The 27,502-nt window shown below is 42.6% G+C and overlaps 1 protein-coding gene across 5 annotated transcripts in view; it reads right to left on the bottom strand.

Moving 5' to 3' along the window:
• The window catches only part of PITPNM2 (phosphatidylinositol transfer protein membrane associated 2), a 230,574-nt gene that overhangs the window by 59,254 nt on the left and 143,818 nt on the right, over window positions 1-27,502 (bottom strand). For all 5 annotated transcript variants that reach the window (XM_075012768.1, XM_075012770.1, XM_075012769.1 and 2 more), the window contains exons 6-8: window positions 23,817-24,050; window positions 6,793-7,122; window positions 2,769-2,864 (exon numbers count right to left, since the gene is read on the bottom strand). In XM_075012768.1, coding sequence (XP_074868869.1) covers window positions 2,769-2,864; window positions 6,793-7,122; window positions 23,817-24,050 — 660 coding nt within the window. The remainder of the gene's footprint in view (window positions 1-2,768; window positions 2,865-6,792; window positions 7,123-23,816; window positions 24,051-27,502) is intronic.

The following is a 27,502-nucleotide window of genomic DNA, read 5'->3' as shown; positions in this document are numbered from 1 at the left end:
AACACAGTTAAGTGAGTTCATTAGTACTTCTAGTCCAGACTCAAGAGAAAAAGCAGCAAAGCAAATCAGTCTTGAAAGCATGGCTTTCTCTCTGTTACCAGTCTTGAAAGAGAATTAGAACCTGTGTTACCAAAGTGCGCACAAGCACTATCCAATACAACTTTCACCTGCTTTAAATTACTGATTGTTAAGCATGCTGGGCTCATCTGATGATAGGCGCTAAATCAGTGTCATTCTAAACCTCTTCTTTCACATCACAAAGCCCCCTCCTTGTACACTGCCCACAGCTGGAGGCCAGTTCTTTAGCAGACCATCTCTGACTTCATCATCTTCTTACCTCTGACACTGCAGAGGGACACACTAATGGCCTCTTAAAACTGCACAAAAATACTGCTTTTGTTGAGCTTTTGTAATCCTGATTTGCAATCATATTTATCTTGAAGGTTAATTGTGTTTTAATTGTATTTATCGTTCCATACTTAGTGATTTTGTCCTGAAGCGTTAAATTTAACTAAGAGTTATAAACATAAAAATGACTGCAATTTCAGCTGTCTTCAAGGTATAAAAGCTATAATCTTCAGAGTCACGGGCTAGGGTTTTCTTTTTTTTCCCCTTTACTGCTACTAAGATGATCACTAGTTGCAAGATTCTTTGGATCAGGAACAAAAACATTTTGAAACACTCTTCTTTTCAGAAAATTTGATAAACAGCTAAGAGTTATATAAAGGGAGTAGAATGCACTGCTGTGCAAAGACTTATTTTTAGTGCTTTTTAATAACATCTCAATGGTAAAAGATAGTGATCTGGAAATAGTCATGTCAACACACCATTTAATTCTTTCAACCCCAGTAAAATTTGAGTTGATCTGATTTCACTGCACAGAGAGAATGTACAAACTGGTAGCACCACATGATACCTCTGCCAACAGGAATACACTAGAGAAATTGTGTGTGTCAAACAGACAGAACAAAAAGGGGAAGATAAAATTCAAAGCTTCTCCAGCAACTTAATCTAAATATTGGACTCATTTCCTTGAGAGGTTTAATTATAGGTCTTACTGCTCCTTAAGTGATCACCAAATATCATATTACTCCTGCTATTAGCATTTATTACAGTATAGATATTACTGTATTTCAACTCTCTTTACCAGAACATGCCAGTGACTGAGAACATGTGGAAAGTCTAACAAGATAAAAATCTTTATAGACTTCAATTATACTCGCTATTCAGCAAGGAAATCTGAATGTATATGGGAAGTACTCATGGGGAGCTGAATTCATCACTGACTCATACCCCAAATGACACTTAGTTTCCATGGTACTGGCCCAACAAGCCTCCCTTGCGGTATGTACTGTAAGAAACATCTTTTCCATAGTCAAAAATACAATGCAGTCAATGTCTAATGAGAGAGCCATCTGGTCTGCGCTTTTCAACCTAGCCTGAACAGGATGCAGTCAAAGCAAACTAAGAAGGAATTTTTGCATTAGCAGCAGATGAGCTAGATGACTGAAGCAGGTGTTGTCCATTTTGATTCCACCAGGCAGTAAAATTCATGGTGGACACCTTTGAGTTGGTTTAGCTGACTCACTTCTTTTCATATGTTTTTATTGCTTTGGTAAAGCCCTGAGGTACAGTTGTTACAAGAACTATATAAGTTAATAAATAAAAAAACATAAAATAAGTTCTCTCTGGCTTCTGGGCCAGTGACATTTAGGGTTTCAACTCTGACCCAATATCTACTCAGAGCAGTCACTTAAGCTGCAGCCTCAAGTCATTACACCATAGCAGTGAGCTACTTCCTACAAGAAAACATTTGAAGGAAAGCCTGAGAATCTGGAACATGCTCATAATATTTGGTATCAAAAACTTTTTGGGAGTACATCACGTCAGCAACTGTACTGCTTGCTAAGGCCAGTCACAAATGGAATACTAGTTACAAAATGGTACCAGCAACTCCATTTGCCAGCTGCAGCAGCACAGGTTAGCCAGCTTGTTAGATGAACATGGGAAGGCAGTCTCGTTAGTTAGTGCTTTGTACCAGCTATAAGCACACTGTCAGTGCTTAACAAACATACACTGAACAAAAAAGTACAATATACCATACGAGTCCTGTAGAGCAGGGCTTCCTCCTTTTAGGAACACAGGGCAAACATAAAACTACCTGAAGAAAGCTGTAACACCCTAAAACACTTCAGGATTTCTTAGAGAAAAAAATAACTTTCAATGCTGGTGAACTCTGACATCTAAATTCCCTCTTTTCAGTCTCCTTTGCATTTCTTCCTGTAGGCAAACAAGATGTTAACAAGGACTTCACTAAAGACAGACTAGGGTTGCTTCTTAACCAGGCAGGACTCTAGTTGTCATGAGATTTATCACTTAGCTATTTGAAAATGAGTAGTCTCAATCATGCTGAATCAGAAATATTAAGAATTACATCCCCAGCTTGTGCAGGGAATTGCAGAATTTTACCTACGTGCATTCACATAAAATAAAAATCAAAAGTTCTATGGGTTAAAAGAACTAAGATCATTTCATCTTAAAAAAAGAAAAACAGATGGATTACATCAAACTTGAAATATTGTCAAATTATATAGTCTGGTGGGTGCTCCTCTGAATTTTTTGAGGTGCTGCACCAATGCTGCATAAAACCTGTGGTTATAAATCAATACAGTTTCAAGCAAGGCAGGAGGTCTCGCTGTCTGCTCCCCTCCCGACTCCACCCTTATAAGATGATAAAACAACTGATCACCATTTTGGTTCCAACATACCATGTGCATCAAAGAATTCGTCATCTGAGCTGTCTTCTGAATCTCTGGCAATGCTCTGCATCCTCCACTCGGATATACTATGGCGGGAGGGGCTTGCTGAAAAAAAACAAAAAAAAGGGCTTATGCTGAAAGCTACATAAACAAGACAGAGTGTTCCTGACATGGTCTTTGCTACAAGCACATAGTCGTGCGCTCCTTGTGAAAATCTGTCACTGCAGTATTAAGGCACAATATTCCAGTGATGCTGGTGTGATGTCAATGTACCACTTTACAAGTCCTGTTTGCTTACTGTGGTTATAACCTGCCCGCAAGCTGCCACATGAAAGCAAGCTGTTTGTATCACTCTTAAGCTATTTTGAACGGCAGCTATTTATAACCATTAGTAGGATGTGTAAAATCATTTTGTTTTTAAAGTTTGCAATTAGGAAGGCAACAGTCTGATTTGTAAACCGCCTTCTTGGCCGTAATCAGCACACATGCCGTGTTACAGCTTCCACTAACTTTCAGATGGGAAACTAAGTGGAACAGTATGGAGAGAAATAACCTGTTTTCTAGAAGGAAATTGCTTCCACACAAATTGGAAGAGAGATCTATTTAAACTCTACTTGGGATGATTTAAATAAAATGCTGCCAAACTATTTTTATGGAAGCTCTCAATGTGTATTACAGACAGACAAACACTGATACAGTGAGAATAAGAGTACGTGACAATTCCTTCTGTCTCTTTGCCCTCATCTTACGTTTACTTGATCCCTTTCATTTTCCACTTCAAAGTTCATTGTGCTCAGTAAACCTTTTGTGGCATTAGCTTGCAAAATACAATTTAGAAACTAACTACTGTGAACTCTTTTTAGCTGAACCCCTCCTAGAATACTGAGTCAAATAAAGCAAAAATCAGACACAAAGCAGAGAAAGAAACTGGTTCTCTTTCTTCCTCTCACTCCGTTCTGCTCATGTTTGTGCTGCACCCATCAATGTTACAGAACAGGGAGCACACACAAAGTACCCGTAGCAGCAGCATTCTAATGTAACGTAGCAGGGTTAAAATTTTCAGTCAGCATACACAGGACATCAAATGGCTCGCATTATTGTAACAGCTGTATGAAAACTATTTATTACATTGCTGTAATAGGGTTAAATATGCGAGTCAGATTCTTCCGATTCTAATTTTACCCCCTAATTGCCATGTGGAAAGACCACTCTGACCCTGAGCAGAAGCAGTTAATTACAGCGTAATTGGTTCTGTAGCCCCCGACTATCCCGCCATTCACCCCTCTGGGAATAGCGAGCAGTGTGATTGGCATAGCTGAGCTAAATCACACTAAAATGACGTCAAATGCATTCGCATGCTAGTTGCTAAAAATAGAGTACGCAATAATATATGGGGTGGTGACAAGAGCCCCACCTCACAACAGGGGTCTTGCTTAGGCGGTGTAAAATGGATCAAGTCTGCATAGTCTGCATACAAAGAGAGGGAGTTACTTTCTTGTCAAAGGCAGCTGTAAATCCAGACAGCTCTCCACATTTATGTATGTGAATATGCTGCCATTTCTTAAACCTAGCATGAAAGAGGATTAAAATATCTGCATGACATACTTCCCAGCTCATTACAATTCACTCCTTTCATCAGTTTTTCCAGTAAAGTCCATACCAAGCTGCAGTTTAAAAATCATGCTCTCTTACTGGTGAAAGCATTTAAGCTAAATTCTGACAGGTGCACAAGAACTGCAATTTCCATTGGTCAAGTCTACATCAGGGGGACAAAAGTGGTGTTTTTATAAGGAGATAGCTACCTAGCAATGGCTCTGTCCCTGTAAAATCCCAGCACAGATAAGTTAAATGGTAGTTTCATCCCCAGGTAAGTGTGTAGCAAATGAACTGTAGCATCTCCTGAGTGTTTCACTTCACTCAACTACATCAAAGGGATAAATTCTGTCCCTAATGACTTCCATGAGTCATATTTTCACCCTAGGATGTCACAGGGAGATAGACAACCTACTGTAACACATGTACCTTTTCACTACTGTAAATCCTGCCACTGTCTTTGATGTGACTTGCACCTGATGGAAACAGTGAGGAAACACACCAGGATTCATCTTTCCCAACAAGTGGGTCAAGAAAACCAGGAGTGTAAAAGATACTTGAGAGAATGTGACTTCCTATGGCAAAGGGGGGATTCATGGATCTGAAGTGAGTCCCCCAGTGAGGTTCACTGGAGCTTCTTGGACATATTTGCCCGCATGGCATTTAAAAGGAAACACAAATGTGATCTGAAGGGCTAAGATCCTGATACTGTATGATGCTAGACTCTGGCCACAGTCTTTGTTCAAAAATCTTTAACATAAAAGTTACACAAAACAGGCCCCAAACCTTTCATTCTAAGTGAGCCAGGCATGGCCCATTTTCACAAAGGCTTGTTGTAATTACTTAGTATAAACCTTGGGTGTGAAAGCATTAATTGGGGCTTATCTTGAATTATAGCATCGTAATTCATTGGCCAGGTGTCCAAGAATCTGCGTTCCAGTCAGAAAGCAAGATAACGAATATTTTCCAGCCCAGCTCAATAAAAGGTCTAACTTGTCAGCACGAGTGATAGCATCTACCTTTCACAGATGCCTGTCTGAGCCCAGAAAGGGAGGTAGCATTTATAATTGTACCAATGTATGTATTGCTTATTTGTTTCTTTATGTCTCAAGATCAGATAGGAATGTACCTACAGAAATCACCTACCAGAAGGTGCCACGTGACATTCCTAAAGAATAGGAATTGGAATTTAACCTCTCTCTTACAAGAGAAAACTTAAGGATTAATACCTTTGTATGTATGTAGGTAGGTAGGTAGGTATGTAGGTAGTCCGTTGTGTCCGACGATAACGTCTTGAGCTTGCACAGGCTCATCGGCTGCGGAGTCCAAGCTTTGTATGCCCACATGTAAACCTGAGCCATGTGAGGAGCACTTACATAATCTTTTAGATCATTGGCTTATTTGTACACATTATGTCTTGCTGCTAGCATCTGTCCAGGGATTTTGGGGAACACTGAGCCCCTTTGCTTCCCTCTGCCCATTGGCACCCTATAGAATTCACTGTAATCAGCTGTTTGTCTGTTTGTCATTCTCACTGAGCTTAACAAGCAAAGTGACACTCTGCCATCTGTGCGTAATGAAGGCATTGTGCTTGAATCTACAGAATGTCAAACTTTTGTTCCTTCATGTTCCAAGGTGGCATCTGGTTTCCAAAGCCATGAATGGCTAGAGGACATCAACACAGCAAAATGTAACAGCTGTCATTCACCTCACTCTTCGCCCACAGTAGCAACCACCTTTCTCTTCCCAAAAGGCTAATTATGGTGCTTAGCTATGCAAATGATATTGAAACAGCCTGGAAGACAACCCTGTCCTTAGAAACGAATGCCATGCAGGAACATTTATCACTGACCAGGGAGGATTAAGTCTGTCACTTTAACCGCATTTCAGAGAAATCCACATCAGGAGACATGAGACCTAACACTCAGATCAGGGCCAACTCAGGGGCTCTCTCTCTCCATCTAGCATTTCACATCAAGCAGGCATAAGTCCAGAGAGAGAACACTGCCTAAGGAATTAACCCTTACAAAAGTTCCATGTCATTAATAAAGGGACTAATCCCCCACCCCCACCTCCACAGTGCCCTGCTTGTCTTCTTTTAACAACAGTTACTGCCACCAGCTTCCCCCGCCTTTCTGTATTTCCTAATCTTGTAGGATTCATGCCAACACCCCCTATCATTTCAGGAGCTGCTGCTACCGCAAAGGCAGAACTATCAACACAGGTCCACTAGACAGGACTGTCACATTAAACGCACAGCCTAAAGTGGTGACTTAGCTGGAAGCAATAAATAATTTCTTACCCATCACATGGGTGAGCCACTAAAGCGAGCTATGATCACACTTACCCAACATGTTACATCAGCACACTTCATGCTTGAACGAAGGCAAGAGTTGGATGTTTCTAATTAATGCAAGTAATCCCTTTATGAACATCTCACCTCCTCTTTTTGATGATCGTGAGGACTTGGAAGAGGTGGACCATTGCTTGGTTAGCCCTTTCCCACACACAGCTTCACCAACATTACTAGCAGCATCTGCCGTGTCAGCGGAGGATGTGGCCTTGGTTTCAGCACCATTCTCGCCTGGGGAGTCTTTGGCTCCATGCTGCTCCGCCTCATTTTCACTGAAGCTGAACTGGGCCATCTTCTGAGCCAGCATCAGCTGTGCCTCCTTCTCAAGCTGCCGGATGTCCTCAATAGTGAGCCCATACCATTCATCCTGCCAGCACCAGGCTTGCCGGTGGGCCCTCACCATTACTTTCCGTAGACCTGCAAAGGAACAACATGCCAGTGACCAGCAATGCTAACATGTGGCTGGAACATCACTCATTTAGCAAAAGACGCTAAACCACCACTGAGTTATTTTCAGTGGCATTCATTACATAGCGCAATTTGCAATAAAGAGATCTCTTCTAGGAGGGACACTACTTGCCATTTGAAATCCATACACAGACTGGTCAGTTCCTTAACTTGTGACCACTGTGGCCCAAAGTTGACACTGCACTGACATTTAATGGCCCAAGCCTAGACCACTAAAGACAACACAAGTTTAGCCACTGATTTAAGTTGGGGATGATTTCATATAATAAAAACCCAGAGCTGGATTCCATGACTAGCTCCTCTCTCTAAAGTGAGCCAAATTAAAAAGCCAGACCTAGCTACAACAAACACTCTGAATTCTGGGAGGATTAAGTCTGGACCCAATCCCTGGTCAAAGCTTTGCCTGATTTCCTATCCAGGAGAGATTCAACTGGTGCTTTCAGATTTTCCCTGAAATAGTGCATACAGCATTACTTGTGGGGAAAAATAGAATGAGGAGTATGAGCTTCCAAACCAGCAGCACTGTAGGGGGAAAGAGAGGAGAAAAAAATTTATTTCATCACGTACAGGCTCTTTTGACTGATGCATTAGAAACATCTTGTAGATAATGACTTCATTTAGCATTTTACTCCAATGTGCTATATTGCCCAAAGGCAGACCCTTCCAAACTTCTACAAACAATATGTAAGACTGCACTCCAGAAACTTCCTTCCAAAGCTCAACATGATGGCCACCGTTGCTAGGACATCACACTTTCAAGCAGATATAATCTGGGATATTCAATAAGGACTGTTTAAAATCTCATGGCAGATCATGCCTTCAATCTGGTGATTATCTCAGATAGATACAAACAGCACATTCCAACTTGCACATATTTTGCAAACTTCAGCAAATTCATTCATGCAAAACTTCAGATAAATAACATTATCCCCATTTACGTACTGGGAAATGGAGGTAGAGATGCGTTAAGAGATTTGACCAAAACAGAGGTGAGACTGGGAAATCTGGAGCAATGGGTGTTTCAATTATTGTGTCGAGTCCTCACATTCGGAGTGGGAACATGACATGAAACAGGAAAGCTCTGCAGACAGTCCATCATTTCAGTGAGGCCTTGACCTAACATCACCGACCACAATAGTGCTGCTGTCATAATAAGCCACAGAGAGGTCACAGAACTGCCCCAGTATTATCAAAGTCAACTAGTTAACTAAGGGGCAAAAAAGTACTCAAAGCCATAAAACTGGGTCTCCCAAGCCCACAGAGAACAGTGATGGGACAGAGCCACTAAAATATCCTCCACTCCCTCTGTCCCTGATAAAGGCAGAATTGCTCCCCACAGAACAGTTTCCAGTTGTTGGCCTCGCATGAAATGCCCAGCTTCCTTACGAAAGCCATTCTACACTCATAGAAATCTCACTAACAGAAAGATGTTCCAGAGCATCAGTCTAGTGCTGTTTTTCCTTCGTTATCTGTCCTTGTGTAGCAGCCTAAATCGTTCTTCTCCCTTCCCTGTCACTTGTACTCTTTAATATTAGTAACATGTTACCTAATACTTCTCCCCTTCTCTCAAGTGATTGTTTAAATACATATATGTGATTCTTTCTTGTCACATAAGTCATTCCCTCCAGCCATAGGCAGTGTTGTTGCTATTCATTTTGGTGAGTTCTCTGTCAGATAACAGCGCCACAGTCAGTCTGCCAAGCGCTACAGAGTCATTTGTTGCCTCTGATGGGATGACTCAAAACAAGGCAGCTTTATATTAGGTCATTGGTTCTTGTGTCAGATCAGTCTGAACTCAGGCTATAACTGCGCAATACAATGCAGCGTATCAATATTTTATGTGTGATCACCAGCCATCCGTTGCCCTTTTTCAAGAGGTAATTTCATGCAACCCAAGCATGTGCAAGCCACAGCACTGTGACCTTTTGGGGCAGGGCAGCAGCAATTAGCATCTCAATTCTGTTTAAATTGCCACATTCCATTTTAATTATTTGTTATGGATTTGCTGGGGAGCTCTTTAGCTATGGATATCACCTCCAATGCCTTTCTGAGAACAGCTGGACATTCAGCAGCTATAAACAACGCTTAAATGTCCAGTCAGATCTCTCTTCTGCCTCACGGCCCAACCTTTTTTGGGGGGTATCTGGGAGTCTGAACCCAAGAAATTCTTTGACAGGTTTCACCTGTTCCAGGCTGTGCTCATCGACTGCTGATGTCAAGGTCTACCAGGGCAGGGGTCAGCAGTCTTTCTGGTGCGAAGGGCTGATATTTGATCTTTTAACCTCCATGTATGGTCGGAGTGACCGTGATACTTTTTAAAGTCACTAAGGCTGAGCCTACACTATGAGCTAAAATCGATTTTAACATCGATTTATTAACTATTTAATTTTAATTTAATTATTACATTTAACTATTTAATTTAATTAATTTGATTGAGCATCCTCACATTCCCACATGCGCCTCACAAAACCGAGTTATTGCTGCCACACATAAGTAGCTTCAATTGAGTGCTGCAGCAGTGTATTGTGGGGACCTATCCCACAGTTCCCTGAGCCCCGTGGCATTCTGGCTATTTTCACTGGTGCAGCATGGGAGAAAAATGCTCCACAAGCAGATGTGGGTATCTGACGATACCTTCCCACATTTCATTCCTCTTTCCCCTGCTGTGGTGAACACACGTCTATTTTCCAGATGGGGTCTGGCTTGCCTTTGTAAGAGATGTGCTTTTTATAATTGAGGGGAAGGGAGGGGTAGTAAACCTGTTCCAACTGACAGGTGTTTGAAAATGGGATACATAAGCACTGGCTCTTTGCAAGCTCCCAGCTGCAGGGGTCGAGGAGGCATAGGGCTGAGCTCCCGCCTTGAGTGCTGATGAAAATCAGCTCATATGCCACTCTTGGCACCTGTGCCGGGGTTGCTGAGCCCTGTTACTATGGGTCGGACATGGCACTTTTTATGATGGTGGCAATGCTCTGAAAACAGATTCCGTGAATACCTTAAGAAAAGATGAGCGCTTGGTCTGATCACACTGATGCTTCCACCTCCATTTCAGTGCTGGATGCCTGCTCCATCTGCCTGCCCCTATTCCAGGAGACTTGTTAGCATAACAATCTCCCCTCACACTACTGAATACAGCCACGATATAGTAATGACTCAACTGCTCTGCTTATCTCAGAAGCTCTCTCTGGCTGCGTCTACACTAGGAGATAAATTCCAATTTATTAATATCAATTTTGTAATTCTGGAATTTATAAGCTCACTTCCCACGTGCTCTTCACAAAGTCGACTCATAGCTGCCACGCTCAAATTGGCAAACATCGACTGTTGCAGTAGTGCATTCTAGGAACACAGTTCCCTCATCCCCGTAGCATTCTGGGTATGGGTCTTTGACATCACGTTCTCACATTGCATTTTCCTCATTCCCCTCCTGTGCTAAGCAAACATCCATTTTTCCCATTGAAAGGAAGGAAAAGTAGGGCATCCACGCAGACAGCAAAAAAGTTTACACAAACGTCTTTCTTCTGTAGCTGAATTCTTGACTGGCCATCCTGTGATTGCCTCTGAGACCTGAAAATAATACAGGGACCTGGACTGCATTCTCAAAGGTAGAAAAAAGGTGATAGAAAAGTCTAGAAAAAAGATTTTTGACTTTATTGAAAATAATACAGGGACCCCAAAAAGGATGAAGAAAGAGAAGATAGGCAAGTTTTTCAGAAAATGGAGTTGCTGATGGGGGGGCATCTTTGGCTTTCCAGTGCACTATAATGCTTCTGTGCAACAACTGTGTTCTCAGTTAACCAGCCGAGTGTCCCACCTCCCATCATTGCATATGACCCCTGAAAATAATACAGGGGCCTGGACTGTATTCTAAAGTTAGAAGAAAGAGTATAGAAAAGTCTAGGAAAAAAGAATTTTTGACTTTCCCCTTCACGACACAGATACTGGCAACACGGGAGATGTCAGGGAAATATCATACACTGAATTTATAACACGAACAGGAATCTCAACTGGACACATCCACCCGTGTTTTCAAGGGGGTCAAAGCATGAAGACATATAGCAGATATTAGCAAAAAGATTTTTATAACTGAAATATAAACCAAAAGGCATCCACAATGGACAGCAAACTCCTGAAAATATTTTTGGCAGGGTGTGGGTGGGTGCTGCAGTCTGCAGCAGCTGAAGTAGTCCCCCTGACTATCTTAGGTGCTGGGGGAGATTGCCCCACAGCGGCAGCAAGCCCCAGTGGTCCCATGCCATGGTTGTAGGGGAGTTCAGAGGGGGGCCAGTTGAAGTGATCCTCCCTGAGTATGTTAGCCACTGGGGCAGACTTCCCCACAGTGGCAGCAACCCCACCTCAGTACCTTAGCCGCTGAGAGAGACTTCCTCCCAGTTGCAGCATCACCCCCAATACCTTAGCTGCCTGGGGAGACTTAATGCGCAATCTATGACATGATGCTGCCTAGGAGCATGGCCAGCAGCGAATGGCAAGCACATCCTTTTATCAGGTCGGGGGCTACCCATGTGATGTGGCTGAGCATAGGAAAGGCCCTGAATACGTGGCGCCTGTCAGGGAGGGAGGAGGGTTCGCGCACAAATGTAAACCACTGAGAAGAGCTTTCTCAGCCTCTTATGCAAGCACAACCCCCACCACAGCCAGTGGGAGTGGACAACAGTAAACAACGTGTCTCGTGGGCCCATAGATTCCCAAAGGGCCACAGGCAGCTGATGGGCTGCAGGTCACCCATCACTGCTGTAAAGGCTTAGGTCTTATCTACACTGGCAAGTTGCTGAGCTGCCACTTTCTCACTCAGAGGTGTGAGGAAAACATCCCCCACCTCAAGAACAACAAGAAGTCTTGTGGCACTTTATAGACTAACAGATATTTTGGAGCATAAGCTTTCGTGGGCAAAGACCCGCTTCATCAGATGCATGAGTGGGGGGTGGTGGTTTCAGAGGAGTATTAAAGAGTACCCCTCTGAAACCACCCCCTGCTCATGCATCTGATGAAGCGGGTCTTTGCCCACAAAAGCTTATGCTCCAAAATATCTGTTAGTCTATAATGTGCCACAAGACGACTTGTTCTCAAAGCTACAGACTAACACAGCTACCTCTCTGATACTCATCCCCCACCTCAGTGTGGCAAGTTACAGTGCTTTAAAGCAACAGTGTAAACAGGCTCTCTGTGCTGGGAGCTCTTAGCTACTCGTCCCTTGTGGAGGTGTTTTATCTAGAACATGGTGGTGCTGTGACCACACTGCCATGTTAAAACACTAATGGTTGGAGTGTAGGCAGCAGCTTGGACAGCTGAGGTCACAGATCTTTGTTTTTTTCATGAGCACCAGCAAAGCACCATAATACACCAGCCTCCTTAATTCTTCTTCACCTCCTTAGCTCACTCCCCTTCCTTTAGATTACAGGAATTACATGTACAATTCCCATCCCAGCAAAGAGAGAGTAGTTTTCCTGTTCTGTACTAGGACCAGATAAATGGATTTGCTGCAGATCTAACTCATCTCTTCTTACAACCTCATTCTTTTGAAAATGACACCGTGGGGCTCTCTGTTTATTGTGTGTCTGTCATTCCAGACGAAAACCTTGTATTTAAAAAGTAAACACGTGTTTTTTTTCCCCTAACTGCCAGCCCTTCAGACTTAACCTGGGCTATGACAATTAAAAGGGGCTGGCTCTCTCAGGGAGAGGACAAGATTTGTACAGGGGTGCGGAAAAACAAATCAAACTGCACTGTGCAATTTGGACTCTGGAAAGAATCTTTCTTGCTGGCTATGATCTAAGGTCTTACCTGCCTCAACCCACTACCACAGTAGCTAAGCATGTCACAAACATTACTGAATGTATCTTCAACACCACTCAGACAGAAAGATAACATCAGAACAGCTTTACAGATAGAGAAACTGTGGCACAGAGGGATAATGTAATCTCTGAAAGTCACAAAGGAAGACTGTGAGGCTCAGATGGGAATTGAACCCTGACCTCAAGATCTCTTCAGTGGTTTAACCACAAAATCATCCTCCATGTGCAAGAAGAAGGGATTTCCAGCTCCACTGCTAGATCCCAGGAGAACTCTCTCAGATTGTTGGAGCAAAAAATAATTTTACTTGTAAACTGGACAAACATGATCTAGAGTCACTAAGAACAAATAACCTGGAACTCCAGTATGCTATTTTTACAGATCAGAACTGTAACAACCTGGAATTCACAGGTAACATTGGTCAGACTTGGTGGCTGTAACCTTTACTGAATTGTGTATCTCTGTTTTTGACCCTTTTAAGGTACATCTGAATTGTAGCTGGCAGTACGTTTCCCAGCTCAAGCACATTTACATGCACTAGCTTTGCTTAAGCTAATACACTAACAATAGCAGTGCACCAGGGCAGCATGGGTAGCAACCTAGGCTAGCTCTGTAAGTACAGACCTGCATGGACCTCTGGAGGGAACATATTATGGGTAATCTGGGTCACCACCATGGCTAACCCTAACCATACTGTTATCTTTAGGGCATGACAGCTCGATCCTGTCTAGTCAATCTCAGAAGCACTTTCCCAGTCTCAGAGTAGACCTATCCATAGAAATGGAACTAAATGTAATTGGTTTAATGGCTGGAATGCACCAGACTGGTCCAAAAACAAACAAAAGCTAGTGCTACCAGGTAGTCTCCTAAAGAGCTGTCCTTTGCTCATAACAGAGACAAATTGTGAGGGAGAATCTTGAGAAATTGAGAGACAGCAAACTGTCAGAGGCCTGGTTCATTTCATTCTGAATCACACCTTCTTTTATGGAATAAGCATAACCCTATTGTCCTTATGCAGGCAAGAAACCCAGTAAAGTCAATGTGCCCTCAGCCTTAGAAAGAAATGCAGGAACATTCTCTTTTTGGGCAAGCACCAAATACTATTTCAGTCTACAGAATAACAATAGTTAATGGAGAATGTGTAGTGGAACATTCTGACTAAAATAAAAAATTACACTATTTTTAATTAAGAAAAAATAGCATCTCTGTGTTGATTTAATTGTAATATTTTCCACTGTTTTAGGAAAGATCATCCCTTGTGATTATCAGCAGGTGGTGGATAATTAATCACTTGTCTTTCAACACGTCATCCCAACCAACCCTGTTACAGTTCTATTATTACAATACTTCTAGAACTCAGCTGGGCTGGAGAGCCACTGGAGGGCTCTGTCTGTGGCAAATGTACTCTCTTCATACTTCAGGGTTCTTTTTGTCTATTTAAAGTACAACCACAAACACAAGTATAACATAAAAACACTGCAGAATCTACGTATATCTGGGCAGTTGTTTTCACACAGTGGCATGACCCAAAAGCATTTATGACACACATTTGCAATTTCCTGGCTGCAGATAAAGGATGTCTGATTTTCCTTGTGTGACATTTTATTTCCTCGATAGCCACAGCAGATACAACAAATTTGTCTGAATGGTTTTAGTTGCATCAACATTTCTGATAAAATGTAACCCTGAAGTTGTGTGTTTATTTTTCCCCAGTTTCCCTTGTTTAGGCTACGCACAAAATAAATGATATGGTTATGTTTGATGCTTCAGCTGCAATTTGCTAAAAGACAAGCTTAAAGAAGATGCCAATACTTATAAACATGAAATTATAAGGTCCTAGCCAATATGTGAAAGTTCTTCCATAAACCTGGATAGGCATTATTTAAGACCTTACCAGATAAGCATTTTAAAGAGAAAATTTAAGACGAAGCAAAACTTTTCAGAAAAGTACTGGCTCATCCAGAAAGCTCTCAAGTCCTCAGCACTAGAATACGCACTATATACTAGAATACACACTATACAATATATACTTTAAAGAGACATCATCACTGATTTGTTTCATTAAAATAAAAGAAATGCAACCCGTGTATAAAGAGTATCAGCTACGCGGGAATGGTGAAAATCCTAAACTTGAGTAACACTCTGCACTGATAATGCAATTAAACAATTTGGGGTTCGCTCCAAAGCGCATACACTTAACAGAGCTGACTACGTTAACAACCCACACTTAAAGCGAGAGTTGCATGATATCAGACAGCAGAGTGACTGTCTGATTAGTTAACAAATGACTGCTCTGTCCGCTGAGAGACCGAGAAAACCAACAGCCTCTCAGAGCCGTTACTGCCTTACCTTGCCTCTCAGTAAATTAACCACATGTTCAATTTTCTCTGTCTTAACTACACTAATGCCTTCTCGTTCAACTCTTTCTCTGAACTTTCTACTGTACTTCATTAAGGCTATACCTATACTGCCATTTTCCACTCTAAAACTTTAATTGCTTAGGGGTGAGCACTCTCGACCGAGCTTATCCCCAGGCACAGCATTTTACTTGTCCTCATTTGCTCTTCAGTCCAGGAGTTAAAATATCAAACTTTCTAACCAGTGCAAATCATAGTGTGTGTGCTGTTCTTAAATATTGGGGTTTTAGCACTGAAAAGCATCATCACATGAGTATGCATCACGTGGGCAGTGTAGCCATACCCTTGGGCAGGGGTCGGCAACCTGCAGCTCCAAGGCTGCATGCAGCTCTTTAAGGAGTCACTTGAGGTTTTGAATGCTGCTGCCACTGATTCCTCTTGCGGCTCCTTGCCTTGCCACTGCTGAAGTAATGGAACTAACTTTAATTGGTTTAATAGCCAGCAGGAGGGATCCAGCCACTAAATCAATTCAGTTTAGTTCCATTATTTCAGCAGCGGCAAGGCAGGGAGCCACCTGTACTGCAGGCAGGGGAAGTTCTAAGCCTGCAGGAGAGCTCGGGGGAGGAGTGACCAAATCTGCCCCTGCTGGAGCCACACAGCCCCACTGAGAAGGTGGGCATGGCCATGGAAGAGCCAAAGCAGCGCATGCAGCTGGAGGAGCCTGTTGGCTGAGGTGGGTTAATCCTGGGGGCAAGAGGGAGTTTGGGGGCTGAGGCAAGTAAAGTCTGGAGATGGGAGGTGGGTTTGTGGGCCAAGGGGATAGAGCCTGGGAATGATGGCTGCATGGAGGGTTGATGCAAACACTGCTCCTTTCTGCTTAAGAGTCTATCCATCCCCAGGTGCAGCATCGTCCTTGTCCTCATTTGGTCTCTAATCAAGGGGTACAAGTAGCAAACTTTCTAACCAGTACAAATCATTGTGTGTACATTGTTCTTGAAACAGTGGTTACAAAAAGTACGGTTGGATGTTATTTAAGGGCTGTCTCATACTCACATGCATTGCAGTTCTTCAAGTACTGATTTGATAACTGAGTTTGAAAAAAATGGCTCTTTTTGCTATTTTGGTTGCAGACCCCTGCCCTAGAGAAACACAGTCTAACCAAGTGGCTAGCAGAGACTGAGGAATCAGCTGCTGCTGACTTGTTGAACATGGACCAGTCACTTTGCTGATCCACATGTCAGCTTCCCCATCTGCAAAATGAGGACAACAGAGTTTGAAAAGTGCTCCAAGATCCTCAGATGAAAACCACAATAGAAGTGCAAGGTTTGAGTCTGGATTAGACAGTTTACTTCTACATTCCACTTTTACCAATGTGGCCTGAGATGGGCACATCCTATAAACTGCTACCAGTACCAAAGAAATATATTAACTAAAGGGAGATCACTGTCTAAATAGCAAGTACAGCTTCCACAGCTGATAAGCAAGGCTATCAATTTCCTACAAATACCCAACTTTTAATTTCTACTCCTTATTCAATTTTCTGTCTCTACTTCAAAGACTTCTATTTTATGCAATTTAAAGCCACTTCAGATTAGGGCTGTCAATTAATCACAGTTAACGCACACAATTAACTAAAAATTTAATCACACTGTCATACAATATAATACCAATTGAAATATTCTTCTACATTTTCCATGCTGATTTCAGTTATTACAAAGAATACAAAATGTACATTGTTCACCTTATATTATTATAAAAATATGCACTGTAAAAACAAAACAAAAATACTGTTTTTCCATTCACCTCAACCACACACTCTACTGCAATCTCTATCGTGAAAATGCAAATTACAAATATAGGGATTTTTGATTACATAGCTGTGCTCAAAAACCAATCAACGTGTCTAAAAGTCAACTCAATCCCATTTCTTGTTCTTCCACTCACTAAGGCAAACAAATTTGTTTACATTGAGAGGAAATACTACTATCTGTCTAAAAATAATGAGTAAATTAAAATTGCGACTGAACTCCTTGGGGGAGAACTGTGTGTCTTCTGCTCTGTTTTACCCACACTCTGCCTCATATTTCATAGCAGTCTCAGATGATGACCCAGCACTTGTTCATTTTAAGAACACTTTCACCGATTTGATAAAACATAAAGGTGGTACAATGAGAGAATTCTAAAAGGAGCTACAACACTTAAGCCAAGGTTTAATAAACTGAAGTGCCTTCCAATATCTGAGAGGGACAAGGTGTGGTGCACGCTTTCAGAAGTCTCAAAAGAGCAATACTCCGATGCAGAAACCACAGCACCAGACCCACCAGAAAAGAAAATCAAGCTTCTGCTGGTAGCATCTGACTCAGATCATGAAAATGAGGCAAATCTACACTAGATCTTAGAGCTGATTGTAGATACGCAACTCTAGCTACGGATCAACGTATCTATGATCAGCTTATCTGGCCACCCTCACTGAAGCAGGTCGACAGATGAAACTCTCCCATCAACCTCCCTTACTCTTCACAAGATTGAGGAGCAGAGAGGTCAACTGTCGACCCCGACAGTTTAATTTTTTGCATCCCCATTAGGTGCATGAAATCAAACCCAGGAAAAGTGACCTTGACCAGGTTGACCTATCGGGTAGTGCAGATGTACCCTGAATTTGAGTCAGTCCACATTGATTTAAGATTATTAAGAAGTAAAACTCATCATCAGCAGGGAAGCATGTCCTATGGAATATGAAGAGACATAGGAATCTTTAGTGCATCTGGCACGTAAGTATCTTGCAAAATCAGCCACAACAGTACCACGAGAATGACAGTTCTCACTTTCAGGTGACATTGTAAACAAGAAGCCAGCAACTGTATCTTCTGCAAATTTTAACTAAACTTGCTTGTCTGGGTGATTGGCTGAACAAGGAGTAGGACTGAACAGACTTAAGCTCTAAATTTTACATTGCTTTATTTTGAAACGCAATTATTTTTGTACACAACTCTACATTTGTAAGTTTAACTTTTGTGATCAAGAGATTGCACTCCAGGACTTGCATAAGATAAACTGAAAAATATGATTTTTGGTTTTTGTTTACAGTACAAATATTTGTAACAAAAACAAAAAGTGTGCACAGTACTCTTCATATTCTGTGTTGTAATTGAAATCAATGTATTTGAAAATATAAAAAACATCCAAAATATTTAAAAAAATGGCATTCTATTATTGCTTAACAGCATGATTAATACCATGATTAATTTTTAAATCACTTGGCAGCCCTACTTCAAATCAAAGATGCATTATTTATATCAATAAAACAGAAAGGTAAGGAGACTGATAATCAGGTGACATTACTCACTGCAACAGCTGAATTAACAGGAGACTGAATTAAGTCTTTCAGGAAATACACAAGAGTCAGCTTTTCAAGAGGCTCCAGTTTAACTTATGCAAAGCTCATTTTGGAACAAAATTGGAAAAATTGATGTTTACAGATATTTACCAGTAAAAATCTAATTTCATCTAACACAAGCAAACCAATGAAAAATCCTTCCACTGATGATAACTGTAATTTACAAATAGGCAAAGAAAGAAAAACATTGCTTGAGAAGTTACTAGAGTTGGGTTTAAGGATATTTATTTTGTATATTTTGACTTGTAACGTTGACAATTTGTAATTTAACAATTATAAACTTTGTTTTGAATTGCAACATCCACTGTCATTAAGTAATTGCTATCTGGCCCCACCATACTGTGTGAGACCTTGCAAAATATTACACAATAAAAACGTAAATTGATGAAAATGCTTAAATATACACATTGATACTAACAGTTGAAATCATAGGGTCTGTGTCTACATTAGCAAGTTCTTCCGGAAAATCAGCCCTCTTTCAAAAGAGCACATGGAGTGTCCACACACAAAATGTGCTCTTTCGATCCAAAATCGAAAGAACACGGCTCTTCTTCTGGAAGCTCTCTTCCGTTCCCAGATCAGGATGAGTGCGTCCTTTCAAAAGCTTCTTTAGGGGAAAAAAAAAAAAAAAGAGAAAAGAAAAAAAAAGCATGTGTAGACGCTCCACGGGCCCTTTTTTTTTTGACAGAGCAGTCTTTGTTGCACTGGATTTTTCTACCAATAGCCCATTCGTTTGAAAGAGCAGGAGCTGTGTGGACACTCCCTATCGAAAGAGCGGATTGATATTTCAGTCCGCTTTTTTCGTGGGTGGACGCACTCTTTCGAAAAAAGATCTTCTAGAAGATCATCTTTCAAAAGATCACAGTAGTGTAAGACACATCCGGGGGAAAAAAATTCTATTTGTGAATTACTGAAAGGACCACATACTTCCTTTATTTTCCAGAAAAGAACAGCAACTTTTATTTTGCTGCCATATTTTTGACAGATCTGAAATCAACCCGCTTCCCAATATACTAAACGGATTTATTATACTAGAAGAACGTTCTATAGTATGGTCTGTCAAAAAGGAACTACTTGCCCACCAGAATGAAAGACTGTCCAAGAGCCAAAGAGTAAAACCAAAATGGCTCCAGCAAAGAGCTCTGTGCTCGCTGCTGAAGCTAATGAATGGACTGTAATGGTGCTCCTGAGATAACTAATATAGAAAACACAGTATGACTACCAACAACAGGATCAATGCAAACTATTGTAAGCAGTACCACACTTGTTCCGGATGAGCTGGCAGAATCAAATCAAAGATGCTCTGCCAATAAAAAGGAACCACTGTGCAGATGATAGGAAAATTTAGCATGAACAGAAGCTGAATGTTATTACTTAATGGAATCCAAGGGCTTTCAGTACGCATATTTGAATTAGAACATTACATTTGGCCCTTTCATTTCCACTCTAATGGATTGTGTTTTAGTATAATTCCTAAAATCTTGGATTCCCCTCTCCTTTTTTTCCAGGACCCACACACACAATTCAGGAGACATCTGTTGGTTAACAAGCACATATTTACTGTCCTCTACTTCCCCATCATCAGTGAGCCAAGAATTTAGTGTGTTTTAAATGTTGTTTTAAAGCAAACCAGAGCAGGGGGCTGGTATTAGGAACTCCGTAAAGAGTGAACACTGAAATTTGACTTGATATCAAGAGACTTAACTGTGTCATTGCCACTTGGGCACTCAGCAAACTCCCATCACTCACTCTCAAGAGAGAGCGTGCTCATTATAAAACCTGTGGTGGACTCTCCAACTGGATACTTTTGTGCTAACGTACGACTACCCCTAATATTTACCCCAAAGTGAGAGCCAATGCAAATTAAACTTCTGAGTGTCAATAAATAAATAAATAGATATTTGTAATGGTGAAATGTTTTCTGAAAAACAGATTTTAAATTCACATTTGGCACATCAACACATCTGGGTTTGGGCAGAGATGAGAAGTTCCAAACTATAGGCTGAACCTTTATAGTCTGGCACTCTCTCAATAGCAATATCTAATCTGGCATCATTTTAGTTAGCTGGATGTCCACTTGTTATGTGTGTGGCCAAGTTTCTCACTGTCCCATAAAGTTTGCTGACAGCCATCAGTCCTGGTTCTCAATGCTCTCTGCTGTTATTTAGCTGTAATTTACTCCTAAATGTCTTCAAACAGCCCAATTTGCAGTGGAAGCATTGGTAATGCTGCTAGACAATACTGACCTCCCGTGGTCCAGTAAGTTCTCTTATTCAGGCCTGGTCAAGTGCCAAGGGTGCCAGACTAGAGAGGTTCAACATGCGCTGCAAGAATGACTCTTCTCACAAAGCACAATTTTACAGACTCAATATTTTAGACACTTTGGATAAGCAAGTAAATTATAGCATGTTCAACCAATCTGAACCAAATCTCCAAACCTTTACGCTGTGTCTACATTAGCAAGTTCTTTCGAAAGATTTGTTGAAAGAAGGGGGCTCTTTCGAAAGTAAATTGAAAGAATGTGGCGCTCCTTTCGAAAGTGTTTTTCCTCGCCCGTTTCAGGAAGAGCACCCCCTTTGGAAAGCTTCTTTCAAAAGCAGGCATATGTAGATGCTCTGCAGGGCCCTTCTTTCGAAAGAGCAGTCTTCAGGGCTCTTTCGATCCCTAGCACAGTCTTTCAGAAGAGAGGAGGCTGCATGGACGCTCTCTTTCGAAAGAGCATATCACTCTTTGGATCTGCTTTTGTGTGTGTGGACGCGTTCTCTTGAAATAAGTTATTTTGGAAGAGATCTTCCAGAAGGGCTTCTTTTGAAAGATCTCTGCAGTGTAGACATAGCCTTCAGGGTCAGCTCTTTACCACTCTAGACTGTAGCACAAACTGAAGAAGTTTCTACACTGCACTGACAAATTAATGAAGGGTCTAAAATTTGAGATCAACTGTTGGAAGAGAAAGTCAGATATGTATTTTTGAAATGGATTGCCTTCTCTCTCCTACTCCCTATGGCACATGTCCCAATAATTGTCCATGTCAGGCAAACCCAGAGAAATCCAATTCAATCAAAACTAGAGTAATAGAAAGCAAGGAGTGCAAATGACCCATCTGAAAGTGTGGCTGCAAATGAGATACAACTGGGATTGTTCAGTAGCCGGAAGAGTGGGTGTTGTGTACCATAGGCAGGGTTTCCCCAAACAGTCTTGTGTGGCCCCACCTAGGCTCAGTTCCCAGGCCCCTTCTTGCTTCCCTGTGCTATGCTGGTGGGGGGGCTTTTCTCCCAACATGGTCACAGCCCCAGGGTGGGGCTGCAGCTAACAGATGTGGGTGGCCTCTGTTCCAGGTCTGGGGGTCATGCCACTCACTCACCTGATGCTGCAGGGCTGGGGGAGCACCACTTGCTCTCCCACCTGGTGTTCTGCATGGGACGGGAGAGCGGGACTTTGGACTTTGGCAGAAGAGTTGGGACCTCCAGCAAAAGGGCTGGCCAGGGGTGAGCCCAAGGTTCACCCATCCGGGGTTTATCTGATATTTCTGAAGTGGCTTTGCAAGTTTCTTCTGCACAAGAGGTTAGACAGCAGTGTTAACCCAGTACCAATGTGTTCATAATCCTTGTCAAAAGTGCTAAAACTTGGCATTTGAGACCCTAGAATCACTGGAAGCATCTGTAAAGCCACAGGCTCCCTATTAGAAGAAAGAAATTATGGGGCTGCACTAGCCATTTAGTTAGCCCTGCAATTGATGATCATTAGCCTTGTTTAACATGCCTGAGCATCATTGTGCTGTACTTAATGATAATGCATCTAATCAGTACAGCATTTCTACATCACTAAACGTGAATGTGCTCAGTAAGCAACCTCCTATGCACAGGGCCTCCTCACAGCCTGGACACTCGACAGAGTTCACCTCTTTCAGACCAGTCCTATGTCCACCCTATTGTGGCACAGTACAGAAACTGTCTCAATTACATTACAGATTCTTTGTAAAGCCAGCGCACAATTATTACCAACACTGCCACCATTCTGCCACAGCTACATCATCCATTTAGCTGCTTCTCTCACAAACACTACCTAGCCTCCTCCAGAAGCACTGGCGTAAGAAAGCACATGTTAATCAGTGTGGTCAGGTCTTCTGACAGTGTGGGGCAAAAGGGATATCTGCCCTGCGGCCCAGCAATTCAAAAGGGCTGGGGGTTCCGTTGCTGTCACTCCTGCATCAGTGGCACTGCCCAGCACCCCAGGCTCTTTAAATCACTGCCAGAACCTCAGTTTGCACATTTCAGGAAGCACTAGGGGCTGGCTGGGGGAGAGGTACATTGTGGTTCAGGCTACCCCAGCACTACCCTTTCTGGGAGCACAGAGCTGGGCCCACTATCCACCTCGTCAGGGCCCAGCAAGTCTGTCAGACCCTCTGAATGTGCTACCTTTACTTTAGCTGAGAATTGTCCCACGAGATCAAAGTCTCTTAAGTGGTGCATCATGGAAGGCTGACAGGTTTGTGACTAGGCAGAGCCACTGACCAAACTCCTCCCACTCAGAAGGGAAGCAAGAGAGAGAGAGAAGCTCTGAAAGAGTGGGACTGAATAGAGAGCTTCCCCACTGCACTAAGCTCTGTGGCAGACCCCTCTTCCAGGTGCATGTGCTTGGATTTTGGAAGCAGCTGAGGATTTGGCCCATTGTAAGAAAAAGAACAGACCTTTGAAAGCATTAGCTAAATTTCTGACAGATACACTTCTTTCTTTGGAGGATTACAGCCCTGTCCACTCTGGGTGCGGCCAACCACCCTCAGGATCCACATGCAGTCTGACTGCAAACAACAGGAGTGATGCGTACTACTCTGGTCAGTTCTAGAGCCATCCTGCATGGTGCTGTCTACATCTAACCTGCGAACCTCCTTTTGGACATCATAGTGTTTATGCACAGGATTCCATGCTGTGTATTAATCTGAATAGCTCAGTGTCCTCTTAAGGCATCCATACGTGAAAACTGATTGCACCCTATTTGTGTAACATGCTGCTGCACTGGCTCAGAAATGCTTAAAACAATGTTAAAATGTTGACATTAAGTACAAGATTACAAATCCTCACCAACATCGTGGATAAATCTCTCGATTTTGGACTGCATCCCCCAATATCTGAACTCCACTTTGCACAATTTATATGCACACATGATTGGCTGTTTCCCAGGGTTGTTCTTGTACCCCTCAATCCAGTCCTCTGACAACGGTCCTCTCTTAGTCTTCACAGATTTATAAAGCTTTGGATCCTCTTCTGACTTGTATTCATGTGGTGGAATAGGGTCTTTAACAATATCAATAGGATCTAAAGGCAATAAACAAAGACTTTTTAATAAGTTCTCTTTTTGAATAACTATAAAACCAGACTTTTAAAAGCGTATTTTTACTCTGGTATCTATTGAAACCATTACAGTAATTTAGCTTCTTTGTATTTGCAGTCAAACAATTGATATTTAAACTGTTTATACAGTGATACTGACTATGCCAAGAGAACTCGCATGCACCGTCTTAGCAAATGGATACTTTCACCCAACAATTTTGTAAATCCCAGGGTATTTTGGCAGATTTATCTATTATATCTTTTCAGCTGTAAAAAGAGATTTATATATTCTACCCTTCAGCTCTTCTCATAACACCACAATGCCGTTGCACTGTCTAAATTTAGAGGCTTGTAATACAACAGTCCTTTTCTAATAATATACTGGAACAGAGACTAGCCCCTGACTCAATAGAGTACCTTTGCAGTACATCATAGAAGTGTTACTGCTTTACTTCTTATTTGTTGATGTTATGCTATGGACAGTATGCAATTTGAATGTTCTCACTTTGAAGTCTAAAAATGATTTAATGAACACTATTGTCATAACGTGGACAAGTATCAGAGGGGCAGCCGTGTTAGTTTGCATCTGCAAAAACAATGAGAAGTCCTGTGGCACCTTACAGACTGACAGATTTATTGGAGCACAAGCTTTCAGGTGCATCTGATGAAGTGGGTCTTTGCCCACAGAAGCTTATGCTCCAATAAATCTGTCAGTCTATAAAGTGCCACAGGACTTGTCATTGTTTTTATGAGGAGGATGAAGCAAGCGTAGCAGAACTAATGAACATATCTTAAAAGGTCTGTAACTAATCCTGAGAATGTAAAACATTGTTAGAGGTGTTACAGGGCCTCCCTCATGCTTAATGAAAAGGCTTATGAACACGAGCATCCATAACTTGAAGACGCTTTATGAAAAACAAGTCATGTAACATATCAATTTTACAGTTACAATACGCGGAATCTGTATATCCTGTTTTTGTGCCTGTATCATTCTTGTATGTGAAGTTAGAAATCTGAAGAACGAATCTGTTTATCATTTAAGTGTGCTAGTGAGTGTCATTACCAATAGCCCAGAAACTTCATGACTCAGTAATCAAACCAACAACCTGTGAATGGTAGTGTTTGCCTTATAAGCCCAAACTGTGGTTGGTCTTAGAAGGACATGTGACCATGTCACCTGCTACTGGAATCCATCTTGAATCTGGTATTTTTTCCATGCATATGGGGAGAGTGGAACAAAGGGTTCCCACCCTGGGGAAAAGTCTCTGTAAACAATGTGAAGCAATCTGTCCTTTGTCTTCAGCCGCTGTTTGGAACTGCCCAGACCACTCTAAGAGGACATAAAGAACTCTGAAGAAGCTGTGTACGCAAGGAAGAGTAAAGATCATCTCTGATTTGAGGCTTTTTGCCTGACATAAGAAAAGACAATTACCTGTTCTGTAACTGGTGTTCGAGATGTGTTGCTCCTGTCCATTCCAAGTTGGGTGTGCACTGGCACATGCCCAGTCACCGGAAGCTTTTTGCTCTAGTCAGCAGCCATCAGGTTGATGTGGTACCCCCTGGAGTGGCATTGATATGGTGACCAATATATGCACGTCCTGACACTCCACCTCCCTCCGCTGCTCAGTTCCTTCTTGCCAGCTACTCTGACAGTGGGGAAGGCATGAGGATTTTGGAATGGACATGAGCAACACGTCTCAAAGAACACCAGTTACAGAACAGGCAACTGTTTTTTCCTCTTCGAGTGATTGCTCATGTCCATTCCAAGTTGGGTGAATACAAGCCAGTGCCTAGGAGGTGGGGTCGGAGCCCTGAATGGACTGCAGGACAGCCCTGACCACTGCAGTGTCTTCCTGTGAGTGCTGCATGAAAGCATAACATGCTGTAAACATATAAATTGAGGACCAGGTGGCCACCCTACAGATATCCTGGATAGGCACCTGAGCCAAATATGCCACAGACGATGCCTGCACTCTCATGGAGTGTGCCCTAACCAGAGGCGGAGGAACCCCTGGCGAGCTTGTAACACTCCTTGATGCATGTCACTATCCAGGAGGAAATCCTCTAGGAGGAGACCCGAAGATTCTTAATCCTATCAGCAACTGCCACAAAGAGTTGCTGTGGTCTTCTAAAGGGCCTAGTCCTATTCATATAGAAGGCCAGGCCCTTCTAACATCCAAGGTATGCAAACATCACTCCCTCTGGGAGGCATAGGGCTTTGGGTAAAATACCACTAGCGAAATGTCTTCGTTAACATGAAACGCAGAGACCACCTTACGTAAAAACTCATGGTGAGGTCTCAGCCTAACCTGTGAAACACTGTGTACAAGGGGTCCACTGAAAGTGCCTTCAGCTCAGATACCCTCCTGGCTGAGGTGACTGCCATCAAAAACGCTGTTTTGTAACTCAGAAACAGCAGGGACCAGGTAGCCAGTGGCTCAAAGGGGGCCCCCATAAGCTTCGCTAACACCAAACTGAGCTCCTATGGGGGTAGTGGTGCCCAAACCTGGGGATTGATTCTTTCTAAACCTTTTGACTATGGGGTCTGAGAACACAGAAGACACTCCAAGACCCAGGTTAAAGGCTGAAATAGCAGCTAAGTGCACCCTAACCAAGAAGGACAAGCCCTCCTGTTCCAGACCACAGAGGTAATCTAAAATCAATGGGGGAGGGGGCTTGCGAGGGAGATAGCACCGAAAATCTTTTCCACTTAGCCAAATAAGTCATCCTCATGGAGGGTTTTCTACATTTAACATTTCCTTTATAGGATCTGAACAGGCCAGCTCCCGGTCCCTCAGCCACGAAGCATCCATGCTGTGAGGTGCAGCAACTGGAGATTGGGATGTTGCAGTCTCCCCTCTTGCTGCATCAGCAGGTCTGGCTGGATTGGTAACATCATCGGCTTGCAGATAGACAGGTGCAGGAGGCTCGAGTACTAGTGCTGATGGGCCCAGGCCGGTGCCACCAAGATGATCAATGCCCCTTCTGAGAGAATCTTAAGGAGGATGCTGTGAACTAGTGGAACTGGAGGGAATGCATACATCAGCCTGCCTGACCAGGGGACACTGAAGGCGTCTGCCCAGAACCCTGAGCTCTGATTGTGGTAGGAGCAAAACGCCCCGCATTTCTCAGTGAGGTGGGAGGCAAACAGGCACTGTTAAAGGCACTCCAACAGCCTGGCCCTGTGCCTCGTGAAATGCCCACGGGGTCCAGAAGGGCCACTGCTGAGTCGCTTGTGAAGCTGGCGGCCAACCCATATCATCTGAGCAACGACTACGGTGCCTGCTACAGCTATGGTACGACCTTCTTGAGCTCCCACTCCGTCTGGAGCTTGCGCAAAAGGAGTCCAACTCTGATGTCGATTCAGAAGCAGATGATCATGGTAGGGCCATCAGAGCTGGCGCCGATGTCATGCATGCCGAGGACGGTGCTGGTGC

This window comes from Carettochelys insculpta, chromosome 18 (genome assembly GCF_033958435.1).
Source record: "Carettochelys insculpta isolate YL-2023 chromosome 18, ASM3395843v1, whole genome shotgun sequence".
In the NCBI taxonomy this organism is placed as follows: Eukaryota; Metazoa; Chordata; order Testudines; family Carettochelyidae; genus Carettochelys; species Carettochelys insculpta.
The sequence above is the reverse complement of the archived record's forward strand: the minus strand, read 5'-3'. Positions and strand labels throughout refer to the sequence as shown.